The sequence below is a fragment of the Schistocerca piceifrons genome, chromosome 2 (assembly GCF_021461385.2).
Source record: "Schistocerca piceifrons isolate TAMUIC-IGC-003096 chromosome 2, iqSchPice1.1, whole genome shotgun sequence".
NCBI classification, from domain to species: domain Eukaryota; kingdom Metazoa; phylum Arthropoda; class Insecta; order Orthoptera; family Acrididae; genus Schistocerca; species Schistocerca piceifrons.
In genome coordinates this window covers 739,853,378-739,872,597 of record NC_060139.1, presented here as the reverse complement: position 1 = coordinate 739,872,597, position 19,220 = coordinate 739,853,378, and the positions used below count along the sequence as shown (strand labels likewise).

General features: G+C 40.8%; 1 protein-coding gene across 1 annotated transcript in view; it reads right to left on the bottom strand.

Moving 5' to 3' along the window:
- The window catches only part of LOC124775814 (regulating synaptic membrane exocytosis protein 2-like), a 966,162-nt gene that overhangs the window by 825,541 nt on the left and 121,401 nt on the right, over window positions 1-19,220 (bottom strand). Inside the window, exon 4 of the mRNA XM_047250647.1 lies at window positions 12,068-12,287. Coding sequence (XP_047106603.1) covers window positions 12,068-12,287 — 220 coding nt within the window. The remainder of the gene's footprint in view (window positions 1-12,067; window positions 12,288-19,220) is intronic.

The following is a 19,220-nucleotide window of genomic DNA, read 5'->3' as shown; positions in this document are numbered from 1 at the left end:
GTAGAATTAGTCCCTTTCTTAACATAGTTATAAAGCAGAAAAAAGTCCCCAGCATGTGGCAAACATATGGATTAAGCTGTTTATATGTAGAGGGATAGGACATAATTATAAAGCTACAGACTAACATCTGAAATATTTCTCTGTTGCAGAATCTAGAACATATGTTAAGCTGAAACACAGTTGTTAATAGAGAGGGAAAATGTTTTCCCTGAAGATTTAACAAGCATTGATCATGAAAAAACAGATGGCTAATTTATTTTTCATTATCTTATAATGGCTATAGCCTGTGTCACAATGACTTGCGAGCAGATGTGGCATACGGGTAGACAGTGATATTTCATAGCTTGGATGTGCAGCTGAATACCACTTTGGAGAGTTCTTCTTCTTTCCAGGCATCATGATAATATTTAGAAAACCCTTCTCCCCCTCCCAGGGGGTATTCCACTGCCCACGGCCAACCCTGGTTCATATTTATGCTCCACCCACTTTCACACTTTGCCACATGGGTCACATCCTTATGAAAGGCCCAGGTACAAGATTTTTTCCTGTAAACCCACATACTACATTCTATTCCAATCCTGTAACAGGCATATCCTACTATTGCTCTGCTAATTTTTGCACACCCTTCTATGTGAGCATGTCCATCAACAAGGATGAATGACCACTGCAAGTCTGTGGCCAACAGCAGAGTGAACCACCCAGTAGCAGAACATGCTGCCGTGCAGAGTAAGCTTGACTTAAATGGCTGCTTCATGAACTGTGCAATTTGCATCACCCCCACCATCAGCACCAATAATATCAGCTTGTCTGAATTATGTAGGTCATAATTACCACTTCTGTACATCCTCTGAATGCAGAATCCTCCTTGCCTCAATCTCCACAAGCCCCTGTCCCACACCCACTGCCACAGTTGTTCACCTGCTCCCAATCTCATTCATTCCATACTTCTATCCCCCTTCTTCGTCTCTTCTGCCTCTCCTCCTTCCCACTCCTGTCCAGTCACCAACATCATAGTGAGCCAGACATACCAAAGCTTGATGTGCAATGGTACCTCATTTCTTACATTCGTATCCTTTGTGACTGCTGCTGTAGTGTGGCTTGAACCTTTCACATTTCTGTACTTCCCACATAAGTAATTATAGGTGAGAACACTTGACCATGCTACAATACTGTAAAAGGGATACATTACAACTGGCCATGTAGAGCAGCTGTTGAGTTACAGACATGCACAACAGCAAGTCTGCTATACATTTAATCTTTCATCCAAAAGGCCTTCTTCTTCTGAAATAGAAAACACAAATAAATTCATGCAAGCACAATGCAAACACACACAGCTACTGTTTCCGGCCACTGAGGTGAGATTGTAAGTAATTGCGTCTGATGAGAGAAGTGATACTTGGGTGGAGGGAATAAGGAGGAGGCTGTGGCAGGGAAGGGAAGGAATAGCTGGGTAGGGGTTGGGGAGATTGTAGTGTGGCTTGTAAGAGTATGCAGGTACAGTGTGGGGACAGGGTAAGGCTGCTAGGTGCAGTCAAGATGTTTGAGCAAGTGGAGAGGTGTAACAGGAGCAAAAAAGGGGAGGCAAAATGGAAGAAAAGGGAAGAAGTAATGGAGGTGAAAAAGACTGTGGGTGATTTTGTGGAATAGAAGGCTATGTCGTACTGTAGTGGGAGGAGGGAAGGTGATAGGTGGGTGAAGGACAGGGACTAGCTAATGTTGAGGCCAGGTGGGCTACAGGAAAGTAGGATAAACTGCAGAGAGAGTTCCCACTTGCATAATCCAGAAAACCTGATGTTGGTAGGAAGGATCCTGATGGCAGAGGTTGTGAAGCAGTCACTGAATGAAGCACACTGTGTTGGGCAGCACGTTCGGCAACTGGATGGGCCAGCTGTCTCTTGGCCTCAGTTTGTTGGTGGCCATTTCTGCAGACAGACAGCTTGTTGATTGTCATGCTAACACAGAAAGCTGCACAGTGGTTGCAGCTTAGTTATTATATCGCATGACTGCTTTCAAAGGTTTCCCTGCTTTTGATGAGATAGGTGATGCTTGTGACCAGTGTAGGTAGTGAGGGGAGGATGTATGAGATGGGTCTTGCATCTAGGTCTATTACAGGGATATGAGCCATCAGGCAAGAGGTTGGCAGTAGGGGTGGAATTAGGATGGACAAGGATACTGTGTAAGTTTGGTGAATGGTGGAATACCACTGTGGGAGGGGTCAGAAGGATAATGGGTAGGATGCTCCTCATTTCGGGGCATGATGAGAGGCAGTTGAAACACTGGTGGAGAATGTGATTCAGTTGCTCCAGTCCTGGGTGGTACTGAACTATGAGGAGAGTACTCCTTTCTGGCCAGGCAGTGGGAATATGGGAGATGGCACGTGACTGGAGAGACAAGGCACAGGAGTTCTGTTTCTGTATAATGTTGGGAAGATAATTTTGGTAAGACTCAGTTCACTCCACCATCCAACCATGACCTACCCCCACTGTCCCCAAATCACCATGTGCTAACATTTCAGAAATTCTCAATCTCAAACCTTGCCTCACCATCATCCCCTAACCTTGAACCTGTAGACAGAACCATATCCACCACCTAAAAGATGGCCCTAACCTTATAATCCTATTTGCTGATAAATGCTCCATCACAGAGGTTTCAAACAGCAGGGATTACCTGGTGTAGGGGCTATACCAGCTGTCAGATTTGTCCACCTACAAACCCATCCACAGAGACCCTGTGACCACATTCCAGAAAGCCAACAGTTTCTCTACTCTATCCTCAAATCCTTAGGCCCATCCCAGAACCTCCCTCTTGAGTCTACGTCTCTGCTCACTCCTACCACTCCCTACACTCCTACCTTCTACATGCTTCCCAAAATCCATAAACATAACGATCCAAGATGCCCCATTGTGGCCAGTTAGTGTTCTGCTACTGAGAGGATCCCTGGTGGACCAACACCTTCAGGCTATTACCCATTATATACCCTCCTACAAAAAAGACACCAACCATTTCCTCCATCAACTCTCCACAGTTCCTGTTCCTTTACCACTTGGTGCCCTGCTCACCACTGTTGGTACCACTTCCCTCTATACTAGCATCTCAAATGCCAACAGCCTTGCTGCTATTGAACACTTCCCTTTCCAACACCTGACTGAGTCTAAAACTACAACCCCCTCCTTTTTCACCATGAACAACTGCATCCTCACCTACAATTACTTAACCTTTGAAGGATCATCCACAAACAAATCCATGGTACAGCAACAGGCACCTACATGGCACCATCCTATGCCAACATCAGGAACTTCCTAACCACCCAGGATCCCAAACCCCTCACCTAGTTCAGATTCATCAATGACAACTTTATCATAAGGACTGAATGTGAGGGCACCCATGCACATTCCTCCAGAACCTCAACATCTTTTCTTCCATTTGCTTCAGGTGGTTCTCCACAACCCAATAAGCCACCTTCCTCTTTCTCCTGTCACTAATATCTTCGCTACGACAGCTGCCACCTATTCTATATCAAGAAGTCCTTTCTATTCAGACTAGCCACCCATGGCCATCACATCTGTAGTGACAAGCAGTCCCTCTCCGCCTTCACAAGTGGAGATTACACTCCCAATCTTGTACAGAAACAGATCTCCCATGCCTTTTCTCCTTGGTCACCTCCCATGTACCCACTGTCTGGCCATAAAGGAGCACTCCCCTTGTTACTCAGTACTACTCAGGACTGGAGCAAGTGAATCATATTCTCTGCAAAGGTTTTGACTACCTCTCTCTGTGGCCTGAAATGAGGAGTACCCCACCCACTATCCTTCTGACCCCTCCCACAGTGGTGTTCCACCACTCACCAAACATATACATTATCCTTGGCCATCCCTACTCCACACCTGCTGCCAACCTTTTGCCTCATGGCAAGACCTGCTATCCCATACATCCTGCCTCCCCCCCCCCCCCCCCTCCTCCACACCAATTACTCTGTCTCAAACATCACCTGTCTCATCTAAAGCAGGGGTACCTGTGAAAGCAATTATGTGATCCAATAACTAAGCTGCAATCACTGTGCTGCTTTCTACATCAGCGTGACAACCACCAAGTGTCTGTCCACATGAATGGTCACCAATAAACTGTAGCCTAGAGACAGCTGGCCTATCCAGTTGCTGAACATACGGCCCAACACAGTGTGCTTCATTCAATGACTGCTTCAAAATCTGTGCCATCCTGGTCCTTCCTACCAACATAAGGTTTTCTGGATTATACAAGTGGGAACTCTCTCTGCAATTTATTCTACTTTCCCATAGGCCACGTGGCGTCAACATTAGCTAGTCCCTGTCCTTCACCCATCTATCACCTTCCCTCCTCCCACTCGACCACTACATAGCGTTCTATTCCACAAACTCACTCACAGTCTTTTTCACCTCCATTACTTCTCCCCTTTTCTTCCGTTACTTCTCCTCTTTTCTGTTCCCATTCCCCCCCATCAAATATCTCGGCTGCCCCTAGCAGTGCTACCCTGTCCCCACCATGTACATAAATTCTCCCACAAACATCACTACACACTCCCATTACAACTGCTATCCATTCCCATCCTTGCCAATGTCTTCTCCTCACTCCCAGCACATGTGGATTGCTTCTCCCATCAGGCACAGTTGCTCACAGTCTGGCCGCAGTGGCACGAGACAGTATTCATGTATGTGTGAGTTGTGCTTCAGTGAATGAGTGTGAGTTTTCTACTTTAGAAGAAGGCCTTTTGGCTGAAAGCTTAAATGTACAGCAGTCTTGCTGTTGTGTTTGTCTGCAAATCAACATTTCCTCTATATGGTGAGCAGTGACAGTTGTGTTGTATCCGAAGGACAGATCACCATCAACAGTGTCTCATGCCTTCACTTCATGAGACACTGCAGAGAAGTCTGGAATTTAATCCAAGACATTGGTGCAAAGACTGGCGATCAGGAACTTTACGCCACCAGCTGTTCACCCATTGCTGGCCAAATATTGGCAGTAAAAATTTCATCCAGCACCAGGATTTGAAGTGGTCTACTTCCAAGTTGAGTGCCACAGATAAGGCCCTTTTTAGTGACCTTGGCAACAGAAGTAAGGAGGGAAGATTAGGGTTTAACATCATGTTGACATCAAGGTCATTATGAACAATCAGTCACAGAGGGGGTTGCAGTCTATATTACTAAGCAACTATCATGGAACCCAGTAATAGTTGCAGGTTGAATAACTAACAGTTTCAAGGGGCAACAAAAATTTGCTTTTCAATAATTTGTGTAATAATTATTTAAAATTAAAATGCTGCCATAATCTCTCATTAAGAGGTATAATTTTACACAAAAGATTCAACACCATAACACAAGTATTATAGTTACAAACTGTGTGTTTCTCTTGCGGCACCATACCTGACAGCACACGAGTACCTGGACTACATTCATCCAGTATGTGACAATGAGAGCACTTAGTGACTTCCAACAAATTTACATATAATTTGAAATCTTTACAAAACTTTTTCTTCCTGACACCCTTCACAAAATTATGAGACAAAAAAGCTTTATAGCTTACTGCTTTTTTGCTGTTCATGCAGTACAACTTCAGCAGCAGGCATGACATTTTAATGTATTATTTCTAAACTATCGACTACTTGCAATACTGTTTGCAGACAGTAGTCACATATACTACTGAGCACATCTGCAATATTACATCATTGTATGACACATAGTTCAGGAGGTACGAGTTCATGTAGAATTAGATCTGTCTAAAACTTGATTTTGCTTAAAATAGATTCCAAATTACCCAGACTATATTCATTCAGTGTTTCATGATGAAAGCCCTTCAGCAACTTCCAACAAACTTTAAGCATAATTTTGATTTTTTTCTAAACTTTTTCTTACATATATGTTTTAATAAGAATTATTTAAACTATTATCTGATTTGCAAAGTTATTTGACATTTGAAGCTGTATTATACATGGAGTTCATTTGTTTAAAGAACGAAGGGTTTGCTGGTATACACTAAAGAGACAAAACAATATAACCACTGGCCACTGGAAGACTGAATGGCACTTGGTGGTAATGGAGATATGTGATAAAAATGGGTTTCAGCTAGTTACATGCTACTGTTATGAGCATTGATGTAAAGTGATAGAAAGACAGTAAACCTAGAGTAGGCCATAAGGTGTCGCAGGTCCGTGCCTCACCACAGAATAGGGAGATTAGAGTCTTGCTTTCTTGCTTGTTTTCTCTGTACAGCATCATAGGTGGTGATCTGTGGTAGATCTGATGACAGAATACAATGCTGATGCAGGCACAAGTCTCTCAGAGCACAGTGTTCAGCACACATTATTGAACAGGCTGTTCCACAGCAGATGATTACACCATATTCCCTTGTTGGCCCAATGACATCATCAGTTACGGGTGCAGTGGGCATGAGATCATCAACTTTGGACTATGGAAATGTCTCACCTGATCATGGGAATCATGCTTCTGGTTACAAGAGATCAATGACAGTGTCTGGATATGCCAGCATCCAACCAAATGGCTGCATGAAACATGCATCTTACAACAAATGCTGACTAGTGGGGACAGTGTTATGCTGTGGGAGACATTCACAAGAGCTTATATGCGACCTGTGGTGGTAACTGGAGGCCCCTTGATACATGTGTGAATATTATTACCTTATATCCTTTGCTTGACGTCTTCCTGTTGGCAATGGCATCTTCCAGCAGGATAACTGTCCATCTCACAAGGCCAGAATAGTGACACAGCAGTTTGAGTACCATGAACTCATGTTTATCTCTAGCCCACCAAAATCAAACGATCTAAACCTGGCAGAACACACCTGGGATGCTAACTGGTGCTTGCTCCATGTCCACAATCCACAGGCCAGTGATTTACTTACATTGCATGAGCTGCACACACATCTTGTGCCACAAACCTCAGGGAACCTACTAAGGACTTGTTGGATCCATACAATATAAAATTGCTGCTGTAATGCACTCCAAAGGTAGACTAAGACACTATTAAGCAGGCATGTAATTGCAAATGTACTTGTCGTTAATAAATGATGTTGCAATTATATTATTTACTTGCAAATGATATTACATTCTATCTGAAAATTTAGATTGGTTTATTGAAGATTTAAATTGTTTTAGAGGCAATACAATTTTCATTAAAGGGAACTTATCAGAACAAGCACATCAAAAGATCCAAGAAGATCTCTGGACAATTTTAATAGCAAATTATCACAGAGTAAAGGTGAATTATTGATTCCACAAATATGAAACATAAAAGAATCTTCTTTATTGTTGTGATTTACAATGATCATGCAACTAGGTAACCCACAACATCACTACTCAATGAAATTTATTAGAACAGCTTTTTTATCCATAACTTCACCCATACAGGCATATGTTGCTTATATTTCCTCCTTCCCCTACTCTCTACCCTATCCAACTCCTCTCCTCCCTCTCCCATCCCTTTCTCTATCCATCTCCTCCTTCCCCTCTCTCTGTCCATCTCCTTCTCCCTCATCTCTTTCTCTCCCACCTCTGTGTCAATCTCCTCCTTCATCCCCTCTTTGGCCATGCCCTATTCCCTCTCACCTCTTGTCTGTCTTAACTCCTCCCCCCCCCCCCCCCCTTTTCAGTCTACTTCCTATTACTCCATACAGCAGCAGCAATGGACACCCTTCCTGACAACTGGCAGGTGGATCAATTAGATGTGCATGGTAAACACCCTCAGGCCCCACAGGGTACTCCAGGCAGCCTCGCTTCCTCAAGAGTCTCTGAGAGTTGCCGCCATTCACAATTATATTGCAATGGCATTGCGGTGCAGCCTGTCTTCACCCATGCCAAGCTCGGCAGATTCACATTAATCACATCATATAATTATTGCCCACTGTAGTTTTTGTGTCCTCAGCGTTGTTCCCCTTCCACTCACTGGGTGAGCCAGTGGTCCTGCCCCGATTATTATTTGTTGCATATTTGCCATGAGTTAGTTGATGGGCAACCTGGTGTTTCCCCTGGATTCTGGGGCTGTCTCTGCTGCCCCACACATGTTGCCCTGAAATATTTTGCTGACGTTGATAGTGAATGGGCGACAAGTCGAATTTCAAGTAAACACTGGAGTATCAGTAAGCCTCATTATTTTAGATATGTACAGTCTCTTTGGGTGCCCAGAGTTTCACTGGCTGCCCCATAGGATTGTGTCTTATACTAAACAGTGCATTCTCTTATGGAGAAAGATTCTCTGTCCTCGAATGTTACAAGACTGTGGAATGCCAATTTACATTGTTAGTAATAAATTAACTGCTGGTGCAAAATGTCTTTGGGCTCAAAGCTTTTTCTGTTTTTGGCTTCCAAGTCAATGACAAAGTGCGTTTAGTGTCTCATTCCATTCTTCTTTACAATTTGGACTCCTTACTGCAGTCATACGGCTTGCTGTCTGAGAATATCTTGGGCTGGCAGAAAATTTGAAGGCATGTGTTTCTCTTAAGTTGTCAGAGGTACCTACATTTTATCGCCCTCGCTCCATTCCCTCTGCCATGCCATGTGTGACAAGGTAAAGGCAGAGCTGCATTGCTGGCAGGATCAGGGAGTCATTTCTCCTATTTTTTTGAATCAGGAGGCCAACCTTTCAGTGGTGATTCAGAATCCCAATTGTGTGTGCAACTTTGTAGCAATTTTAAATTGAAAGACAATGCACAATGCCAGAGACTCATATCCCTTTTTGTGCAGGTGAAATTGTTGGCGAATCTGTGAGTGGGTGGGTGGGTGGGGGTGGGAGGGGGCAGCTGCCATTTGATGCGATTTCTTGGACTTTCCTGGTCCTCAACACCACTTTTGAACTTCATCAGCTTAATCATTTTCATCTGGGGATCTTATCTGTGCCAGGAATATACCGATGTAGGAACATTTATGAAACCTTCAGTATGTTTTCCAAGGCTTCCTGGAGAATGGCCTTTACTGCAAGCTGGAAAAGTGCAGTTTTTTTCTCCTCAAATGTGCATTTTTTGGGTCATGTGTTTAGTAACCTGCATCAAAGCCTTTGTGAACCTGCCAGCACCAAAGAACCTGAAGGAGTTCCAGTCTGTTTCAGGTAAGATTTTGTGTTATGCACATCTGCCGTCCTCTTAACCGGTTTCACCCGAAGGGCATTAAGTTTTTATGGTATGCAGATTGTCAATGGACTTTTCAGTCTCTCAAGCAGGATTTGTGTTCATCCCCCTGTCTGGAAAACATTAACCCTGGCATGTGATGGCATTGGTACTGTCCTGTCCCATTGGAGCCCAGACAGCACCAAACAGCCCATCACTTACACACTGATGATGCTTTCTGCTGCACAGTGCAATTATTCACAGATGGAAAAGGAAGTTCTAGCTATAATTTCAGTGTTCAATAGTTTTACTTCTTCCTGTACAGGGCAAGGTTCCTCCAAGTTACCGATCATAAGCTGTTAGTTTCCTTATTTGGCCCTCTTTCCACGCAGCTAGATAGGATTGCACACCAACTCCAACTGTGGGTCCTCTTTCTCAGTGTGCCATTGTTGATGACATGGAGCTGCATTGACAGGAGGCACGTGGATTTGAGTTGGGTGTCACCCTGAAGCAAACCCTGTCAGGTTTTCCTTTGACGGCATACAAAGTTGCAACCACCATAGCTGCTGAGCTGCTTCTCCAGAAAATCATTTTTCTCTCCATTTCGGTTGCACAGAGCATGACTCTCCAGGTGTGGATCAGGCATGGCATACATTTTTCCTCCTAGTTGATCTGCTGAATGCTGTTGTGGGAGCCCTCACGCAGGAGCAATGCTGTCAAAAGTTTATCCTTTCTAGCATTGTGTCCTTGCACGCTCCAGATGCTGCATGTGTCACAATAGGGTATAACGCATAGGAAGCTATTGGCATAATGTCATGTCTACTGGCCAGCAAGCAATCATGATGTTGAACATCTGGCTTGCAGATCCTACACCCAGAATCAAGCTATACCGCCACACCATGTCTCTCCTTGGCCAGTCCCCTACCACCTTTGGAACAGGGTGCTCATTGATTTCTCTGGTCCATTTTTGGGCAGCACATTGTTGTTTATGGTTGATGTGTTGTCCAGTTTCCTGTACATAGCCAAACTATCCTCCATGTGATCGACTGCCACTGTTCAAGCATTCTCAGTTATTTTTGCCATTGAGGAATCCTCTACAATATTCACATCCAAAACTGGTAAACAATTTGAATCATGGAAGTCTGAAGACTTGTGTCCGCAAGGGCACCCACCATCTGAATACTGCCCTATTTCACCCAGCTTCTAACTTGGAGGTGGAGCACTTCATGTGTACATTCAAGACCCAGATGACGCATTGTCAAGTTTTCTGGCTACTTTCTAGGCGATACTGGTCAATGGGTGCATCCAGTGGAATGTTTGGATGGGCACCAGCTGTGGGTATCCTGGTTCTGTTACACTCTGAATCACATTCCATGGACCACAGTGGCCTGCTGCATTTTCCTTGTGGGGCTGCAGCCATTTGGGCCTGGTCCTTTCAGCAATGGCATGGTAGGCTACCAGTTGTCATAGTGGACCACAAAGATCGGCAGCTGAATATGATGGACATTGGAGGGGAACAGCTGACCCATCATAGAAATCAGATGCACCTGTGCCCTGGTGGGGCATCACCATTGTGGCCTTCTAGAAAGCTGCTGATGGACCTACCATTGTCACAGTCTCCATGTATTTCCATCCTTCTGGCAGAAACAACGTTACTTCCTTCAGTGGTTGGTCTCCTGTTGGTTTTGCCAGCTCCCTCTCCAGTTCTGTGCTGAGGTCACTGCCAAAGCCTGGCCATTTTCAGCTCTATGTGGCCTTTTCAGAGGTGGTGGTATTTAGTATCCCCATTAGTGGACATTGCAATTGAGGCAAATGAGCTGTCATGGGTAGAACAGCATAGTAGTTTAGACACCTGTGATAGAGTGTGCATGTCATATGGTACAGGCAGATCCACCAATGGAAGTGTTTATTTGCAGCCAACAGTAGGGGAGCCAAATGCTGTTGCTGTGTGCTTAGTTGTCAGCCATCTGCACCAGCTGCATGCTGAGTTTATTACCATGCATGCCACTACATGTTTGTATGCTCTGTTTCACACAGCGAGTTCATTTCCTCTCATGGAGTTCTATTCCACGGTTGTTACCGAGACACTGCTAGCCCATGAGGCACCCATGCCCTAACAGGAATTAAGACATAGTGCTGCAATGCCTCTACCACGAAGCCATTAGCCACCCTTCCCTCCAACCCCCCTCCCACTCCTCACCTCGTTCCTCAAGGTGCCCACTCCACATAATAAAACTCATCACCTCATTCATGTGTTGGTACACTATAGTCGACCAGGACAATGTAGTAATATGTGTTTTTATGTACGTGTGTACATTTATTCTGTAGTGGATGGCAATGTTCTCAGACCTGAACAATGGTATTGTTTATTTCCATGTCTCCAATATTAGTAATATAAAGAGAAATGATGACTCTTGAGCTTTTGTGACTGACATTTCAGTAGAAGTTCAAGTACTACAAGTAAGGAAATGATTAAGAAAAGTGGTAAAGGTACAAGTGGGAATGAATAATCACTTAAACACCATATGAAGAGGGACACAAAACATACATTATTTAATTCATAAGCAACACTGAAATGTTATGATTGTTACTTCAAGAGATCTATATACTGGGCATTCAATCCCTATTAGTTGTTTTGTAACTCTATAAGGTTTGCTACAGTCCTTTTGGCTTACAAAAATCATCAATTAATTAATCGTCTTCTGGCATATTGGATGAACTCTATTTTCCCGCCTCATAACATGCTTAGACTCAGTCACACTATTCAGTAGATAAAAATAATGTTTTCTAAAAGAATAAGACTGCACAGAATGAACAGAGATGACTGTAGTATGATTTTGGGTGCTTTAGTATACAAGTTAAGTTATAAATCACACAATAAGCATGTATCACATTTTCTCTCTACTAAATGTAATACAAGCCACTAATTTAACATATAAATTGATAATATGCACATTTTTAAGCGTTTCCACATAATTACCTGGCCTCAACTGCCCCTCTACATCAGCTATACTGCCCTTCTTGACCTTCTCGATCACTGCCCCCCGCCCTCCATTCTCCAGCAGCTTGCCACCTACTACCTTGAGACCCAGGATAGCAGCAGAAGAGCTGGGACCCATTCCTTCACGTGCAGTCTTCTTGAGTATCATGTGACCAATCATCCGTGTACCATCAGCACTAACTTGCCATGACATTGGATGCTGGGAAAAGAAGGGAATCAATTGTATACTTCCTGTCCATTACAAAAAATAAGCATCACATTTATCATACAGTACTAATTCTATACTTATGGTTATGTAATATAAGCATACTGTGTTGTTTGTATTGAACTACGGGGAGAATACTGAAAACTATGTATGTGTTCAAGCAGCATATTATTTTAATTACAGTCCACATTTTCAACACTTCATTCAAAAAGTGAAATACAAGGGAATACATAAACTAAATATAAAAGCATGACCAATACATGCAAATTTAAAATACCTCAGAATCTTGAACTTTGAAGTTTTATAAAAATCCTTCATTTCAGCTAGGAAAAATCAAAGGTATTTTAACAAAAGGGAAAGCTGCATCCAACTTTTCCCAGGAGAACAAAGACCGAACAAGAAGTAGCAACATACCAATAGTCCACATTCAAATTCAAGAGTACACCAAATGAGTTCTGGTAGTTAACTGATAAGACAAAAAGACAGCTACATTCAAGTGAAGCTGGGAATAAATATATAAGATGTAGGAAAGAGATGGAATATGTGAAGAATGTTATACTGAAAGTAATTACACGTTTATGTTATGTTCTGGACACGAGTAAATAAATAAAAAATACATGTTTTGAATGCAAAGAAAATAAGAGTTAATGAAGAGAGGAATGGAGAAGAGAAACTCATTTGGGGACAAAAGAAAATGGGAAGAGAAGGAACTAAGCAAGGAAATGATCCAGTGGGAAATCAAAATAAAATAATGCAGCAAATGTAGGTAAGAGAATGAGATAAACATTTTACTGAGATTATAAAAAGAAAAATGGAGGAAGATTGTAGCAGAGAAATCAAGGACAAAGGTACTACAGTAAAATAATACACAGAGGAAACCCCAGTAAATGTTAAATAGCCCCCCTTATCAAGGATGATCCACATGACTCCTGTTCTGAAAAATGTTCCCAAGTTCTTCCTATTAAGTTCCACATCACCCTTAGCAATATTCTATGCCCATTTTCTGATTGACTACTTAGTGGTGATTATTAATGCTGATGCAAAACATCATGGGGCAAGAACAACAAGTTATATGAATGAGATCCTGGGTTTGAATCCCGGTGTGGTACACATTTTCACTCGTCGCCACCAATTCCACATCATGTCCCACTGCAACTGATAGCAGTGATCCCTCCCCTTTCCTTTCTTTCCCTCTCCACCTCTAACTGACATATAAGCTACAAGTTAGTTGGTAGGTCACATTTTGCCAATGATAGGTCTCACATATGCATAGGGTACATTTCAAAAACGGCAGGATGATGATTATTATAGTATTCATTTCTTTATTTTATTCTGTAGTAATATGAAGTTATTGCTGACTCAGGACCATTTTTGGGTTTTCACATGTAGGTGATCTTAACCTGAAAATAAAAAGAAAGTATGTTACGAAACCACACACACACACACACACACACACACACACACACACACACACACACTTTTACTCAACTTTTGCCCCCTCTATTCTCCCAGTAGAGTTCAAACCAATGTTAAAGGGACAGTTAACTGACACATGAACTTTGTTTAACACTGATGATGAAGGTGCAGTAATGGTTTATTTTTTCCAGACATAGTGTTCATTCAAGTACATCTTCCCAAAACTTTCACTACATCATTTAACTTATTCGCAGGATTCACTTTTAATCACCTCTGAAGCACATTCAAGCTACATTAATGTAATGCGGAGAGAGAGAAACATTCTTTTGCGATGAAGTAAAACCAAAAAATATGTTTCTTCTAAATGTGAAGTTGTCAAATTTTATTAAATTTGCTTCTGTAGTCCACAAATTCTGTTTGCTTTAACATTTTCCATTTCTCATGAATGCCACAGTAAAATAAATTTGCAATGACAGTTATGGCTTTATGAATGGTTCTGTCTTTTCTTGTTTAATTACAATAAATATAAATGGAATGTTTGATTCTCAAACATAGTGTCTTGAATGTTTGGCACTTCCTTCTAAAATACTGGAATTTTATATTGTTTCAGTAACTTCACTTAACAGGTGGCTCACAGATTCCACTAAACAACTCAGTTTAAACTCCTTCAAATTAAATAATGTCCTACTATATTCTGCGCAGTTACAGCGAACAACAAGTGAATCTTGAGACAGATTGGACAACTGGTCCATTTTTATGAAATATAAGAATTTTATGTGGGCGGTGTAGTTACCACTAACTTAACAGATGTAATCAAGATCTTGGTACCTATTAGACAACTAGTTAAATAGAATTGCAGTCAGTTTGACTAGAGTGATTTTAATGTAAAAAACATTGAACAACATTTATTTTGGAAAACTTACTAAATGAATTACTAGGACATCACTGTTTTTATATTAACCTATTATCATTTTTTCTCTTCTAACTACCACTTTTGCTCATTTATATGGTTTTACTCTGTGCCCTTGCTCCTGTACAACAGTTTCTGATGACCAAATAGTCTCATGTAACCTGTAATATTTCTTAATCAGTACAAGTCTATCATAAACAGTTTGAAAATCTGAATTATTCTGTGTAAGGATGGTTTACTGTTATGTAGGTCACATTCGCTATGGAAACTTTGGTGAACATGTGGTTTATTGACGAACAAAGTGCCTTTTACTGCACTTACAGTCATCATCAAAGGTATCTATTATCTTAGTGTACATAATACATAAAAATAACAATGATATCAGTAACCAAAAATTACAATTTAAGTTACAAAATATTTTTCTTTAAATCACAGATATATTAAGAAATGAAATGTCTAATGCAAAATCTCTAACATGTGTCATATGAGAATTATTTATGTTTTTTTTATGTTCCAATTTACTGTCGCTGAAGTTTCAACAATTAACATGGCTTATTTCTCATCATTCATGTTATTACAGAAAACAGTCATAATTTGCAATAAATCTTGAAGTTCATGAAACTGTTACATTTTTTACAATTAAGAACTATAAATGTGACAAAACTCTGAACTCGTACATCGCGGATTTAATATGTACTTATAATCATTTCTGGTTCATTAGCATTTAACAACCCAATACTAAAATAATCATGAGAATTTTTAGATTACGGTGCCTGTGTCCCTTCAAAAAAACAAACAGACTCTATAATTAAGAGTATTTAGCTGTTTACCTACTTTTATTTCGGTCTACAAAAAAATCAGGCTCTGAAAATGTTTTAAGTTATACAAACAATGGAAACTCCAAATAGGAATAACAACAATGTATAGAAAGACAAATTGGTACTTCCCATAAAGAAGACTCATTAAGTTGCAGACAGGCACTCTGGCCCGAGATGCTGGAGTTGGCAGTCAAATGTGCATGATGTGCGCTTGTGTGTATGAATGGTGTGTGTGTCTCTCTTTTGCTTATGAAGGCTGTGGCCAAAATCTTATGTAAGTGTCTTTGAATTGTGGCCATCTGCAACTTGACATGTCTTCTTTACAGTAAGCAGCCATCTGTCTCTTCCTGCATTGTTAAGTTATACAAAGATAAGGAGATAATGAGAAACTGTTGCTGAAAAACAGATATTGCAAAACTGAGGACTAGAATAAGCCATGGTCATCAACAGTTAGAAGGCTCACTGCTTCCAGCATGCAAAGTATACTCAAAGATGTGCGGTAGTATTTGATACAAACACAGCTTTTACCACAGAGGTACAGATAGCAAAGTTCCAAGTAATGGTGAGGTTCTCAGAGTATATCAAAACAGGATAATTCAGACAATGGCAAATCCAGGATGGAAAGTAACAATATTATGAAAAGGATAGTTGCTACTCACTACGTAGTGGAGGTGCTGAGTTGCAGTAGGCACAACAAAAAGACAGTTGGAAAGTGAGCTTTGGCCAACAAGGCCTTTGTTGAAAATAGACAACATACACACATACATACACTCAGACATAAGCAACTCACACACACATGACCACAGTCTCTGGCAGCTGGAGCCAGACAAAGGCCTTGTAGGCCGAAAGCTCACTTTCCAACAGTCTTCTTGTTGTGTCTAGTGCGATTCAGCATATCCACTATATGGTGAGTAGCAACTACCCTTTTCATAAAATTGTTACAGGATAATACAGACTACGTCAAAATATCAGGGTTATTCATAATTTTTTTTTGACCAAGTTCACTCACCTTCAAAAATAACCTTCTCTTTTCAAACATGAATGATACCACTATGAAAGTATGTATTCGTTACTACAATGCTACTAAGAAAAAAACTGCTTCTGATTACCGCTATAATTTAATATAGTATCAGAGCTCACTAATGACCTCACAAGAAGTTTTCTTTATATTACATAAACATCCTAAGACTGTGTCTTCAATTATGACCACCAATGAATTTATTTAAAATAATGCTTTATTTTTTGTCATGTTACTTGATGATGTTAGGATTTATGAGACTTTTTGTTTATTGCACTGTTCTTATCACACTATTTCTGTGACTGATGCTGTCATGTACTTCACTGTAGCAAATTTGCTCAAATCAAGCAAATTCAGAAAAAAATTACCAACATAAAACTTTGGTTCCCTCTTCCGCAAGGATAAAAATAATTATTATCTGTCCAGATTATATACAAAAATGATCATGACCAGTTCTGGTTTCAATAAGCCATCTTCAGATTTTTAAACCTAACTTACACTTTAATGCTTCCTTAACGTATGCTTTAAACATGCTTTGTCAAATATCTTTTTGAGCTGACAAAGTAAGTTTAAAGCTAATGCTAGTGAGAAAATATGAGTGTAAGATAGTTTACAGAAATTGAAACTAGGTCTGATCAACTGCATATATCGATAAAGATATTGATGATAATGTTATTTAAGACATAAATTGCTTGTGTGTGAAATGTGTAGTGTTTGAATAAAGAGAGGCTGTGTATCATTTAATAATAATGTAGAACATCTAAGAAGTGGGAAAAACAGTTCCTTGTGGTTTTTACAATGAAAGTAATAAGAACTGTATAATACATAGGAGTCAGACAATTCCTTCTACAGATTTAATAACTGTGTTCTACTACAAGATATTCTCATGAGGCTTGAGGCATTATGCAACACATAGTTGTAAGACATATTTCACTGAACATAAGCATAATTAATACAGAACTTGAATATAAATGTTTTCCAAACTTTGACAAACACAAAAAACTTTCAGGAGAGCTGTTGAGAACCAGCTATTGGGAGCTGTGAAGGCCATAAAAGCATTTAGTTTAACAATTATTGGTTTCCACAACCTATTTAAAGTAACGCAGGATTTTAAACAGATCATCTTCCTGTAATGCAATGGTAATGAAATATTCACAAACCATGCCTTTACAGTTCTTTGTCAATGAATTAAGAAGCAGCAGCAAGTAAAATTACTTCTCATGCACAATGCATTACCACGATACCATTAACGCTTGTTTTATAGATTAAAACAATTTTATTTCCCTGCGTTTATAAAATTAAAATACTGCCCATAGAATGATTATATTCTTATTTTTAATGTTGCAAGTACTGTACATACTCATTAGCAATAATTATAGCCTCCTAACCTGTTCATAACATCAGTGGTCTTTAGTGCATCCTATCTGCTGAAGCTCTCAGGCTGAACTTAAATAGTGATCTTGCAAGATCTGCATAATTCATCCATTCTATGAGGGTCATTTCGTAAGTCATGACAATATGGTGTGTCTTGGGATAATGTGACAATATTGGAATTCCACGATGTCCATGAACCGGTAACACAGTGTGTATCTGAATGCCAAAATAAAATAGGGTTCCAGAACAGATGGTCATGGCAATAAATGATATAAAACACACACATTGGTACTCTGTGTAAATTTATTGTGCATGTGTGCAAATGGAACAAAAATTAATCACAGTCAGCAATTGTTCTTCAAAATAGTCTGCCAGTGTACCCACATTGTTGCCAATGATGGGGTAGGCGCTGAATGCCACTGAGATTGCCATCAATGTGTGCTACCTGGTACCGAAATGCCACGACAATATCTGCTGTGTTTGCAAGGTGCTTCCCACACAATGGTTTCTTCAGTTGTGGAATGAAGTCGAAGTTGAGGAGACTGAGGTCTGGTGAGTCTGGTGAGTAGGGTGTGTGGGGGAGGATTTTCAGGATTTCCCACTCCTACCACTGTGGACATCTCTTGATGACATCTGCAGTGTGGGCTGTAGTGTTGTCATGGAGAAAGATTGCATTATACAGCTGTGCCAGATGTTTTCTTCAAAGTGTACATAGCAGAAGGAACAGCAGAAAGTTGCGGCAGTATTGAGTATTGATATTATTGCACTCCCCGACATGATGACACTACAGAATACCGTAGTTGTCATATGCTAGAATGAGCATAACCTTCATGGCTGATTGATTCTGCTGAACCTTATGTCATCATGGTGCACCTAGATAATGCCATTCTGCTAAGTGGATCTTCAATTCTGGTTCATACGTGTGTCCGAGCTTAAGCAGCTGCAATAAAGTGACTGAGCATGTCATTCCCTTCCCACTCAAATCACTCTAGGTTGACATGGCTGGTCTCACATCTTTAGGCTGACATGGCTTGACTTATTTTGTATCCACTTCTGCACCTCTGTTAACTGGTGTGGTATGCATTTTGAACATTTCTTGTACACCTTCAAGTCCTGTCATAAAATGCAGAACAGTGTTGCCCTTGATTAGCTGCCCAGGTCATTAATTCTTGCATAGTTGTAAGGGATCCATGTTCCCTGCTGTGTTGTCTGAACAACACACAGCCAGGGCAAAAGCAGCACAGGCACAAAGATGCTAACTGGTGCCAGTGCCACAGAGACTCAACACTTGCGTGAGTTCCACCACCACCACACATGGTGCTAAGGATGAAGATATTGACTTTGCCTCTGCCAATTGCCAGCTGAGTACAATCCGCCAATGAACAGACGAC